The sequence below is a fragment of the Choloepus didactylus genome, chromosome 6 (genome assembly GCF_015220235.1).
Source record: "Choloepus didactylus isolate mChoDid1 chromosome 6, mChoDid1.pri, whole genome shotgun sequence".
Classification (NCBI taxonomy): domain Eukaryota; kingdom Metazoa; phylum Chordata; class Mammalia; order Pilosa; family Megalonychidae; genus Choloepus; species Choloepus didactylus.
Window position 1 is genome coordinate 91,684,643 of NC_051312.1, and position 12,513 is coordinate 91,697,155.

At 52.9% G+C, this 12,513-nt stretch overlaps 1 protein-coding gene across 10 annotated transcripts in view; it reads left to right on the forward strand.

Annotated features, from left to right (window-relative positions):
* Positions 1-9,856, forward strand: part of MYO7A (myosin VIIA) — an 83,113-nt gene extending 73,257 nt beyond the window's left edge. For 4 of the 10 annotated variants that reach the window (XM_037840791.1, XM_037840784.1, XM_037840789.1 and 1 more), the window contains 10 exons: positions 476-581; positions 1,003-1,068; positions 1,720-1,833; positions 2,932-3,019; positions 3,207-3,313; positions 5,668-5,853; positions 6,161-6,277; positions 7,535-7,618; positions 8,451-8,570; positions 9,189-9,856. In XM_037840791.1, coding sequence (XP_037696719.1) covers positions 476-581; positions 1,003-1,068; positions 1,720-1,833; positions 2,932-3,019; positions 3,207-3,313; positions 5,668-5,853; positions 6,161-6,277; positions 7,535-7,618; positions 8,451-8,570; positions 9,189-9,278 — 1,078 coding nt within the window. In that variant the 3' untranslated portion in view covers positions 9,279-9,856. Of the gene's footprint in view, positions 1-475; positions 582-1,002; positions 1,069-1,719; positions 1,834-2,931; positions 3,020-3,206; positions 3,314-5,667; positions 5,854-6,160; positions 6,278-7,534; positions 7,619-8,450; positions 8,571-9,188 lie in introns of those variants that run through there. The other 6 variants (XM_037840788.1, XM_037840790.1, XM_037840785.1 and 3 more) reach the window with 5 other exon arrangements.
* The last annotated feature ends 2,657 nt before the right edge of the window (positions 9,857-12,513 follow it).

Genomic DNA, 12,513 nt, shown 5'->3' on the forward strand with positions numbered 1-12,513 from the left:
GCCACGCTGGGCTTGTGGGAGCAGTCCTGAGGGATGAGGACTGGACTGCACAGTAGCTGGGCCCTTCCCTGGGGTACCAGAGCTGCTCAGCTAGTTAGAGGTTGCAGGGCCCACCAGCCCACGCTTGACAGTTTGAGAGTCTGGTGGCTCGTAACTGCTTGGCTAGTACCCTCAAGTCTGTTGGGGAGGCACAGAGAACTGGGCAGTGCTGTATGCTCTGCTGAGCCACTTGCATCCTTCACCTCATTCAGTCCCCTCCACAGCCCTCTGCAGCAGGTGCTATCATCATCCCCATTTTATGGCTGGGAACACAAGGCTCTGAGAGACTAGGTTAATGTCACAGGGTGAGAAGTGGTGGATGGGGATTAGAACCTGCTTGGTCTCTCTCCAAGTGCCCTCTGTTCCTGCTCCCCACAGTCCCACAAACCCAGCAGCTCCTGACTCTGCCCACCCCATCCCCTGCCCTGGTTTTCAGAAATGGGTCCCGAAAGTATCCCCCACACCTGGTGGAGGTGGAGGCCATCCAGCACAAAACCACCCAGATTTTCCACAAGGTCTACTTCCCTGACGACACAGATGAGGTGAGGGCCGCTGGCTTCTCGGTCTGCACATGCTCCTGATGGGCTGGGCTCCCTTGGTTGGCTTGGGGGTGCCTCCCTGGCCTCCTGCCCCTCAGTGGAGTCAGGGCCCAAGCTAGAGGCCATGGACTCCCCGGGGCAGGGGGATGGTGGGAGGTGGGGGGCTGGGGTCCTGGTCCAAGCTCCGCTTCCTTGAGCAGCTTCTTTGAGAAGGCTGTTGCTCCCTTCTTCCTTCCCACTAGGGGGGCTCTGCCTTGGAGAAAATTCCTTTCTCCCTCTGGCCTCAGCTGTGTCGGGGCCACCTCCCGAACTAACCCCAACTTGGTTCCTTGGTCCAGCTGGTCCCCAGTTCCTGTCACCCTGAGCCCACTTTCCCACAGAGCCCCCAGACCCCTTCTCCCTCCTCACCTGATGTGACTGCCAGGTCCCTCCACCTGGTCCCGTCTTCCAGAGGAGGCTGCTGGTCCTTCTGTCATGCCCACAATGCCTCGTGAGTCCCCACTCTCTGCCCCATCTCAGCACAGCCTCTCATTCAGATAAACGTGATTCCAAAGTCTAAACTTAGTTTGAGAAGTAGTTTTAAAATTGCTCTCCAGAGTAAAGACTTTCAAAAATGTCACAATAGGATTCCATTCACAAGGACACAAAAACTTCCTGGAATCCTTTCCTGTTCCCTCTGGGGGAAGCTTAGCTGGAGCAGCTGCCCCATGTCTCTCACCTCCCTCCATCTCTACTTCGCCAGATTCTGAAATCCCTCCCCACCCCAGTCTGAGCTGCCCTTTCCCCTCTCTCCTCCCTGTTTTTGGAATTTTGCCTTTTCTCTTCCTCAAGGCCCTCTTCTTCCAGTCGCCTCGTTCTCGTTTCTGCTCCCTTTGCCTCTGCCAGTCACTTATCCTGGTACGACCAGGGCTCAGGACCCACAAGGCCAAGTCCTCCTTCGAGGGCTGGGGAGGAAGAGGTCTGGGAAGACCCAGACACGAGTTGCTTTTTCCTGTCCCTCCTCTTAAAATGCTGCGCACTGGAGCCATGGAGAAGCCTCCTCAGAGGGAGGGGCTCAGGCTAGCTGGAGGTGCAGCCAGGGGGGCATGAGAGACCCTGGCTCCTGGAAAAGGCCCTCCCGGGACCAAGCCACCCCTTGCAGGCCTTCGAGGTGGAGTCCAGCACCAAGGCCAAGGACTTCTGCCAGAACATCGCCGCCCGGCTGCTCCTCAAGTCCTCGGAGGGATTCAGCCTCTTTGTCAAAATCGCAGACAAGGTGGGTCGTTGGCTGTCTCCTTGCAAGTCGGTCAGTCTGTTTGTTGTGAGGAGATTTGCTGGGGCCATAGGAACTTATGGGGCAGCAGGGGGAGGGCAGAGAGTGAGCAGGGGGTAGGCGTGGGTAGGGGAGAACAAGACACAGAGAGAGAGAGATGCTTGCCTGAGGTGTCTGTCTGTGTCCATCTCCTTACATCCCTGAATTTCCCTTACAAGTGCCCTTAAACCTCTCTCCTCTTTGGAACCCCACACCAGGCACTCTGTTCTGGTTACAGTGGGCTCCTTGCCCCGCCTGAACACACACGCTCTTTCTAGACTTTGCTTTGAATGGTCCCTCAGCTGCCGTGATTGGAGCCAATGAACTCTTGATTAACCTTTGAAATAACCCTTGACAGGAGGTATGAATATCCCCATTTAACAGATCACAAAACTAGGGCTCCGAGAGGTTAAGTAATTTATCCTAGGTCACACAGCAGGGACTCAGATCCAAGTGGGTCTGACTCTAAAGCTCATGCCCCTGCCACCATCCCACATCACCGTCCCCCACCTCTCTGCCCATGGAAGTCTTAATGTTCCAGCTTTCAAACACCTCCCATGGGAAGGCTTCCCTGACCATCTCAGCAGAATTAGGTGCTCCCTCTTGTTTCTCTCTGATAATCCAGTAGGTGAGTGTGTAGTCAAGTCTGTCTCCTAACCTCATGCCTGTCCCTCTGCCAGGCACTGGGGACCCAGAGGTGACCCTGATGAGGTCCTGGGCCCAGGGGAGCTCAGAGCCTATGAGAGGGGTCAGACGTAGGTGCCAGAGAAAGGCAGGGACTGGGCCTTGTTCTCAGCCATTTTCCCCATGCTGAGGGCACCATTCAGTAGACAGTTGCTGAATGACCGAAGGGGATGACTGCCATTTGGGGCAGAAGTGGGCTGTGTTCTGGGGACACTCAACGGGCACAGTTGGGGTGGCAGTGGGGCTGGAAACCCCTTCTGTCTGGCAGTGGGAGTTTTTCCAGAGAGAGGGCCACCAGGAGGGCCTGGGGTGGGAAAGTTGGAAATCTCAGTATTTGTTGAACTAAAATGAATGAACTAGAATGGCTATGTCCCCTAGGTCATCAGTGTCCCTGAGAATGACTTCTTCTTTGACTTTGTTCGACACCTGACAGACTGGATAAAGAAAGCGCGGCCTGTCAAGGATGGTAACTTGAGGTCGGGGCCCTGGGATCACCTGAGGCCCAGAGTAGGGCAGATGCTGGCCCAGGGTCAAACCGTTGGGCCCACCTAGGGGGACCTGAGAGCAAGGCCTTCTCTGGGGCTGGACCAGGAGGGGTGTGGGCACCTCTCTGTGCTGGGCCCCTCTGGGTGACCGACTGCCCTGTGCCACAGGAATCCTGCCCTCGCTCACCTACCAGGTGTTCTTCATGAAGAAGCTGTGGACCACCACGGTGCCAGGGAAGGACCCCATGGCTGATTCCATCTTCCACTATTACCAGGTGAGCTGCCCAGCACCCTCTGCTCCCGTAGCCACCACTGTGGCTGCCGCCCTCGCTGTCCTTTGAAAACAGAGCCCAACTTCCCTTGCCAGGTGAGGGGACAGTGACGGGACGGCCTCCAAGATGTTCCCAGAATCATGCTCGTCCTTCCCTTCCAAGGAATGGCCCAACTTCAGATTCTTTTCCTTCTGAACCCTGCAGCCCTCAGGGACTTGGTGTTTCCTCCTCTGAATGTCCAAATCTCTACCTGTTCAGGCCCCTCCCTCAGAGCAGGGCTGCCCTTTGAATTTAAGATTCTGCTGCAGTAACTGGGCATATCCAAAGCTTCTGTGCGATTATGTAAATGTTTTTCAGCTTGGGCATGGGCCCACAGGAAACTGGGAAGGAAGCTTTCGTGTTGAATCTGTATTATGTCGGACACTTTTCCCTTACTCTGTCCTCCTGACAAACCCCAAGAAGTAGGCATGCTGTACTCATTTTAAAGAGGGATAAACTGAGACTCAGGTAGGTTAGGTGGTGTCATTAGGATCACACAGCTAATGGAACTGGGGTTTGATTCCATGTCTTTGTGATTACAGACACCGTGCTCTTTTCTGGGCTAGTCTGTATTCCATGGTGTGGGAAGCAGACAAACTGAGTGCAGATCAGAACCTGGAGTCAATATTCTCCACCCACTCTTCCGTATATCCACCCATCCATCTACCCACCCACCCATCTACCTATCCATCCATCCGCCTCTGGGAGGGCAGAGGAAGTGGGAATGCCGGCTGCTGTGGCCTGGGAGTCAGACAGGGTCCTCTCTTCCACAGCTGGGATCTGCCTCTGCTCCGTGCTTCCTCCCCACTCCTCTGTGTTCCCCATCTAGTAAATGGCACCACCAGCCTCCCAGTCCCTGAGAGACAACCTTCACATCTCCCTCACCCTCACTCCTCAGGTTCCAACATTCACTCACCGGATGATTTTTACCTCCTAAATATCTTTAAACTCCATCCACATCGTCCCATCACCTCCCTACCAACTTGGTCCAGTCCTCCATCATCTCTCAGCTGGGTGAAGGCAGTAACCTTCTCCCTGGTCTCCCTCTTCCGTTTTTGTCCTCTTCAGTCCATTCTCAGGGTGTTCATCAGACTTTCCAGCTCTCCCAGTGACTTCCCATTGCTCCTAAGGTGTAACCCTAAATCCTGACTGCGGCTCACAAGACCCTGTGTGGTGTTGCCGCTCTCTGCTTCTGTTGCTTAGTCTCATACCAGGCACCTCTTTGCTCAGTTCACACCAGCTAGTTTTTCAGATTCTCGGGTATTGCCACAGGGCCTTTGTACATGTTCTTCCTCTCCCTGGCATGCTCTTCCTTCAATCCCTTCCTTCATCTTCTTAGCTTTTAGATGTCAATTCAATCATCTTATCTTCAGGGAAACCTTCCATGGCCCTGAGACTACATCAGGTCCCCTTCTTGTGTGCTTCTACAGCACTGTGAACAGTTCCTTCAAAGACTGTAATTATACATTGACTGGTGCGAGTATTAGACTAATGTCTGTTCTTGCCTTGAGACTACAAATTCCTTGAGAGTAGGGAGGGTATATATTGTCACTTAAAGGGCCTGGCTCATAGTAGATGCCCAACAAATATTTGTTGGATTGTTGGATGGGTGAATAGGTGAATCAGTGAATGTAAATGGATGGGTGGAAGGATGGTGAATGAATGTATGAGTGGACAGAGGGTAGGTGGGTGGACGATGGATAGGTAGCTGGGGGGTGGGTAGATGGGTGAGTGGACGTATGAAGGGTGAGTGGATGATTCACTCCAGGCTATGATCTGTACTATGTTCTCAGGCCAGTCTCAGTTCCCCCATCCTTCAAACAACGGCTAAGACAGTCCTAAGGCTCTGGGAGCCTCTGAGCAGTGCTGGCCCCTCAACACTTCCCCCTCAGTCACTCTGGTTCTGGGTCAGAAGTTTGGGGTGGGGGGGACGGTGCTGATGATGGAACCAGCGGCCTCAAGGGGGCATTATGGGAGGACGCCAGACCGAGTGGCCTTTCCCAAGGGAGGACAGGCCCCAGGGGGTCAGGGATGTGCAACTGTCTCAGGTTTACTAGCTGGTCACTCTGAGTTCCTTCATCTTTGAAATGGGGTTGCTTACCTCACTGGACTGTTATGAGGGGAGATGTGATAGTATTCATCCATGGCTGTGCTTTCAAACTGAAGTCCTGAATCTGTACAGGAATAATTTCTATCTCCCTGTCCTAGGCCATTTCCCACTGGGGAGTAGTGTTGGTTGAGGCTGGAGAAGTGGGCAGTAGGAAGGAGCCTGCTGTCTCTAGGACCCTCACTCCTGTGACCTGCTGTGTCTCCTGCAGGAATTGCCCAAGTATCTCCGAGGCTACCACAAGTGTACACGAGAGGAGGTGCTACAGCTGGGGGCACTGATCTATAGGGTCAAGTTTGAAGAAGACAAATCCTACTTCCCCAGTATTCCCAAGCTGCTAAGGGAGCTGGTGCCCCAGGACCTCATCCGACAGGTCTCACCTGACGACTGGAAGCGGGTGAGTGTCGGGGAGGCAGTGGCATGGCGAGGTCTCAGGGCTCAAGGGCAGGTGTTGGGCAGTGGCCCAGAGAGGTACCTCTTATGGCTCCTATATGTGATAAAGTTGCCCCCTCATTTTCCCCTTCATCTGCTTTATTTGCTAGTCCCCCCATAGGAAGGATTCAGCTGGCCCCTTGGCAGTTATTTGCCCCCTCCTGCTTACCTGATTTTATCTGATACCAATTGGCCTGCCTGCCTGAGGGAGTGGCAGCGGGAGAGGAGTGGGCTGGTGCCCTGGCCTGCCCTGACCCATCCTCCCCCTGCAGTCCATCGTCGCCTACTTCAACAAGCACGCAGGGAAATCCAAGGAGGAGGCCAAGCTGGCCTTCCTGAAGCTCATCTTCAAGTGGCCCACATTTGGTTCAGCCTTCTTTGAGGTGAAGGTACGTGCTGGGGGCTTCTCTGGAGGAGGAAGAGGATCAGGAGGGGACAAGCAGGCACCGACTCCTCCCCAGGGCCGTGGGAAACAGCCGGGCCGGGAAAGGAGGGAAGCATCTCAGCCTTGTCCCACGTGCTAGGTACTGAGCCCTGGTCTCGGTCCTGAGGACACAACGGGACCAGAAGTTCAGCCTGGCAGAGCAGGCAGACTTGTCTCCAGCCAAGGGTAACAGAGGAAGATCCGTGCTGTGACAGCAGGAAGCTTTCACAAATGTGGCAGAGCTAGGAGCTCCTGCCCGGACTGGGGAGAATGGCCAGGGAGGCAACTCCTGAGCTGAGGTGGAAAGTGAACTTTCCAGGGAGCCCCTGGGGAGAGTGTGAGCTCAGGCCCAGGCAGGAAATGCAAGTGGTTGAGTGTGGCTGGGTCTGGGGAGGGTGACAGGTGAAGGGCTGGGTTTCTTCTGCAGGTGGTATAGCCTCGGAGGATTTTGAACAGGGAGGCCAAGATCAGAAGCCCACTCTGGCTGCAGGGTGGCCCACATCTGAGGGGCATAACCAGAGGCAGGAGAATGATGAGGAGGCCACTGGGGATGGAGAAGGGGCAGGTCAAGATGGAAAGGAGGAGGTGGCCTTGTTACACACCTAGGATGAGAGGCCCTTTGAGAAGCTTGGCTGTGAGGGGAGGAGAGAGATAGGTCAGTTGTTGGAGGCAGGTGGACAGTTCAAGGAAGATTTTTGAAGATAGGAGACATTTGGGTTGAGAGAAAGGAAAGAGCAGAGACTCCTGGAAAAGCTGAAGAAAAGGGATAATTGAAGGGAGTTCACAGAAACAGGGCGATTGGACAGGGCCCAGAGCACCAAAATGGGGGGCAGGGCTGGCTTTAAGGAGAAAGTGGGGTAACCCTGGATTGCTCAGAGGGAGGGGGCACATGAGGTATGATGGCAGGCCTCCTAGTCTGTGAGGGGGCAGCAAGGCCGCCGCTGGAGAGGGGGCTTGAGAGGGGAGGGAGTCGACGGGTGGTCTCTAGGGGAGAGGGAGCTGTTCTGGATCCACTGCCACAGTGAGTGGGAGAGGGGATCATTTGGGGACCTATGAAGGGATTTGGGGTAGAGGTAGAAACCATGAGTTTCTGGCACAAAGCAGGCAGCTGGAGAAGTTGACTTATCCCAGCTTGGAGCAGTTTCATTCCTGTCCCCAAATGCACATAATTTTTCCTGTTCTGGTTCCTCACATGTGATGGTTTCTCATCTTTCTTCCCTAGCAAACTACAGAGCCAAACTTCCCTGAGATCCTCTTAATTGCCATCAATAAGTATGGGGTCAGCCTCATTGATCCTAGAACCAAGGTGAGCAGGGACAGGAAAGGGCACTTGGTGGGGGGCAGGCTTTTTCTCCGCCTGCACGGGGGGCTCAGAGGGGTCCAGCCACCCTCCTCACTCTCCTCTGCCCTCACACCCACACTTCCTGAAGTGTTACCTGTGTTTGCTATGTCCACTTCCTTACCCCCATCCTCTTTATCAAAATTGCTCTCCTAGAGTTACCAACAAAGTCTGTTACTAAATCCGATTACTTCTTTTAGTATTTGGCTTTTCACCAGCATTGGATACTACCAGCTGCTCCCTCCTTCTGAAAGGCTCTCTGCCTGGTGTGGTCTGGATGGCCAGGCTGTGCTGGGGCAACAACATCCCACTGCTGCTCTCGTCTTTATGGGGCAGAGCAGTCAGATCAAGGGGGCCAGGAAGTTCAGTCCTTCCACGAACCCAGGAGGGGCAGAACTGGACAGTTGGTGAAGACCACCGTCTTCCCCTTGGCTTTCATGGGCCAGGCCTTCCTGGGTTTCTCTTATCTCTCTGGTCATTCCTTCTCAGACACTTTTGGGTCTCTTCTCTATAGCCCATAAATGTCAATTTCCCCAAGTCTCTGTCCTCAGCCTTCTTCTTGTCTCCCTCCTCAGGCCTCACACTTTCCAATTCCAGCCCTATGCACCCAACAGCCTCCTGGACTCCCTCGGGTGTCCAGCCACCTGGTCCAAACCAAGGCAGGGGACAGCAGCTCTAGGGCTGAGCTGGCTTCTCCTTCTTGCTCATTTTCTTGGCAGAGGCCTAAAGCCTTTCACGCTGGTGGCATCTGGGGGAAGGGCCCAGGCTGTGCTGCTTCATGTCCTTTCCGCTCCCCCAGGACATTCTGACCACTCACCCCTTCACCAAGATCTCCAACTGGAGCAGCGGCAACACCTACTTCCACATCACCATTGGGAACCTGGTGCGCGGGAGCAAACTGCTCTGTGAGACATCACTGGTGAGAGCCCTTCCTTTCGGGCCTGGTGGGTTCACCTGCCTCTGCCGCAGCTTGCGCCATCCTCCCAGCCCCTGGAACAAACACGATGGGTGCTGTGGCTTGGCCTGGGGTCAAGATCCAGGGTCAGACTGGGGCCAGGGTCAGAGGTCAGTTTGAGAAGGGGCTTACCCCCAGGCTGAGGAACACACTGCTCATTCAACGACTATGGTTTGAGTGCCTTAGAATCTGGGGACTGAGCCCATGGTTGTAGCCCTTTAGCTGCTGAGTTTAACATTAGAACCATTTGCAATGAGGCTTTCTGGACTGAGCTCAAACTTCCAAAGAGGCCTCAGCTGGTATAGCCTTTAGGCATCCGGAATTTAAGGGACCCACAAGCTATGAGCTTAATGTGGCATCTTAACAGCTTAGAACTTGACAATCAGCTGGATGAATCCAACTCTTCAACTGTCCAGATGGGGAGACTGAGTTCAGAGCAGGATGGGATTTGTCTTGCACTTGGAATCTGCCCCAAACCTGGGGATCTGCCAACTGCACAGTTTCCAGTAGGCTGTGTTGGGGATCTGAGCGGGTCAGCCCTGTCACTCTGTGCTCTGCTTGTCTCCTCACCCCTCTGTCTAGGGCTACAAGATGGATGACCTCTTGACGTCCTACATTAGCCAGATGCTCACAGCCATGAGTAAACAGCGGAGCTCCAGGAGTGGCAAATGAACAGTGGTGAGGAGGTACTGGCTTGGTGCCTGCTCTCCAGGCGGCACCTGGCTGAGGCCCAACAGCTACCCCTGCAGCTGGGGGAAGACCTTTGCCACCCAGGCAGGGAGGCTGGGCCAGCCGGCCACCAGTGACCACACCAACGTGGCCTCTGACCCTTCTTCCAGTGAGGCAGCCTTGCTGGTATGCAGAACTCCCCTCCACCCATCCCTGAGGTACCTGGGTTCGGTTCTCGTCCCAGCTTGCTGTGGTCTTCCCAGCTGTAAAAGTCCGGATGCTTCTCCTGTCTTTGACCGGCCCCAGCATGAGACCTCCCCACCCTGCTTTGACTCCCAATGCACCCTTCTGACAGAGGTATCAAGAAGACAACCAAGCTCTTCATAATGCAGCAACCAAACCAAACGTGCATTGAACAGAACACTCTGAAACCTAAAGGACTGGGTTAATTCCCATAAATCCAAGGGCTTCAGCTGGGTGAGCGAGAGAGACCTCTTTCATATATTGCAGTGTAAATTCTTGGCCCCTGCTCAAGTCTCCCCTGATCACCTCAGGGCATAAAACGTGTGTTTCATCCTCTGGCCCTGCAGTCTCTTTGATGGGTAAAGGGGAAGGGGTGTGTGCGGTCAGGACAGGGCCCCATAGTGAGTCGCCTATATAACTAATTCATTGGTCTGTGTCTGCAGGGCCAAGCTGGTCTGAGTTTGGGGGTTGGGATTCCTGAGCCCAAGCTGTGCTTGAAAGTAGCTTTAAATTAAAGGATTCTGGGAAAGTGTGGGTTAGCAGGAGATGTGGGGACCTAAGTACATGGGCTGGGAATATAGAAGAGGAACCAGCTTCCAAGCTTTAACTCTTGCGTCCTGCCAAAAACATCTCCTTGGCTCATCAAGATACCTCCAAGAACCCCAAGAATAATGCTACCTTCTGTTAAAGTTTTATGTCCAGAGGATTCCTGTAAAATGTCACTTTGTGACCAGGATGGGTACATCATGTTTGGGCATGACCTAGGCAGACCTTGGGGTGGGGGCTTCAAATAAGGGAGAGATGATTTGCGGGTGGGGACATCCTTCTGGGCTGTTGCTATGATGAGTGCCTGGAGAAGTGATAGTGGAGAATCCCCTTGAGGTGGGAATGTTTATGGATCCCAAATCTCCACCTCTAATCCGCCCTCCAGATTCCCATGATACTTCAGCAGAGTCAAGTCCTGCTTCTCCTCATACACCCAAGTGTCTGGGGTCATTCACATTCATGCGCCCAGCTACGTCAAAAAGGTGTGCTGTTCCTGCTCTCCCCAGCTACCTGACTAGGAGGGGCAGAGGCAGGTGTGTAGGGAAATGGAGGCTCAAAACTAGTCAGCCCTAGTCTCTGAGATGATAATGTGGCTAAGGAGACAGCCCAGCCCCACCAATGTTACATGATATCAGTCAGCCCAGGATAAAATCTGAGCCAGAAGGAAGGTGCTGCAGTGGTCTGCCCCTATAACATCATCCTACAGATGGGGGTGCTGAGGCTTGAGAGGGTATGCAAATGGATGAAGGTCACACAGTGAAATTCAACTCACCACTTCTAACTCTGGACTCCTCCAGACAGAAGGGGCTCTGGATACTTGTTGTATGCTATGGATTCTCTTCAAGGCCAAAGGCTATTGGATGGGCATGGGGTTGTGCCCATCATCCCAATGAGGAAACAGCCAATAGCAAAGTATTAGGAAGCATCCCACTGCACATCAGATCAGAGCATGGGTGTGGGTAGGGGTGAGATCTTTGCCTTCAACTTATGAACTTGCCCATGCCAGCTCTCATTCTCTGACTCAAGACAGCATCATGGTTGCACTTGCTCTCCAGTCCTGGGTGATCACACTGGGCCCCAAAGAATACACTATTTACCTTTTGGCTTCCTGAGAGGTTGCTTTTATTTACATGCTAATGTTCACCACAGTCCCTCTTTTAGCAGGGATTAGGAGAAGGGTTAGGATAAGACAAACCCTGTAATACCCAGAGAACAACCAGCTCCAGCCCCAAGAGCATACAGTCGTTTTCCCCTTGCCCTGAGATGCTTTCTTTATAGAAGGCTGGACCAGAATGGGCCACCTGAGAGCCTCAATGACCCCTCTGCATCCTTTCTTGACTACTCCCTACCATAACCATCTGTAGAAATAGAAAGGAAGAGGAAGAAGGGGGCAAGTATAGCTAATTCCTCTTTGGGTACATCCTATAGGAGGAAGAGGGCCTGCTAGAGGAGGGGGAGTAGGAGTACCCCGTATAATAGGATCCCAGGGTTGAGGAGTCAGCACTGGATTCCTCCTGGGAGTAAGTGTCAGGATGTAGGGCCTCTTCGATGGATGCTGTGAGGTCTAGGGTCTCTGAGGTCTGGGAATCAAAGTAGTCCAATGGCCTCCCTGAGTGAGACCTTTGGTTACTATGGCTACCTTGATAGGCACTGGTGGTTTGACGTCCCCCTTGGGGGATACTGAAGGCTTGACGTTCTCTTCGGAGGGTATTGGTGGTTTGACGTTCTCCTTGGGGGACACTGCTGATTGCAGGGCCTCTTCCTTGGGGGCTGCTTTGAAATGGAGGTAGCCTAGGTGTCTGAAGTTCCTCTTGCTCCAGGAGGGCTGTAGGGTAGCCAGGGTAGGAAAGCCTTCCAGGACTCCTTAGCATTGTTAGGGGCTGTTTCTTAAATGTCTGTGGGGGATAGAGAAGACATAAACACAGATTCCTAACGTGTCACTTCCCCAATCTATGTTTACTATGTGGTGAACTCATATAACCTTTCAGATGTTAGTCTGGCCCCACCCCATCAGGTTCATTCTTCCAGGCTTCTACCCCCAAGATTCTGTGCAAACCTATATATGATCCTCCAGTTCTACCTGGGGCAAAAAAAAAGCTCATTAGATGAGGCTAAAGTTCGTAAGGAAGCTCTCAGAAGGCAGAAACTGACATTTGCTTAAAGATTATACAATCTTTACAATCATTGCTTCCCAACAAGGTTATACAGAAAAATGAATATTTTCCTCACTAGTATGTGAGTTTTTTGAAGGGAGGAACCTTGAATGCTTAACACTACATTCCCAGTACCCAGAAGAATGTCTGTCACATAGTAGGTGCTCAATAAATATTTTTTGACTAATTGAGTGATGGAAAAACTAGTAACAGAGGGATACAGAATTCATACCTACCTTTCTACTCAAGAAAAACTTTAAAAATGATAAAAACATACAAAAAGTTTTTTAAGGGTT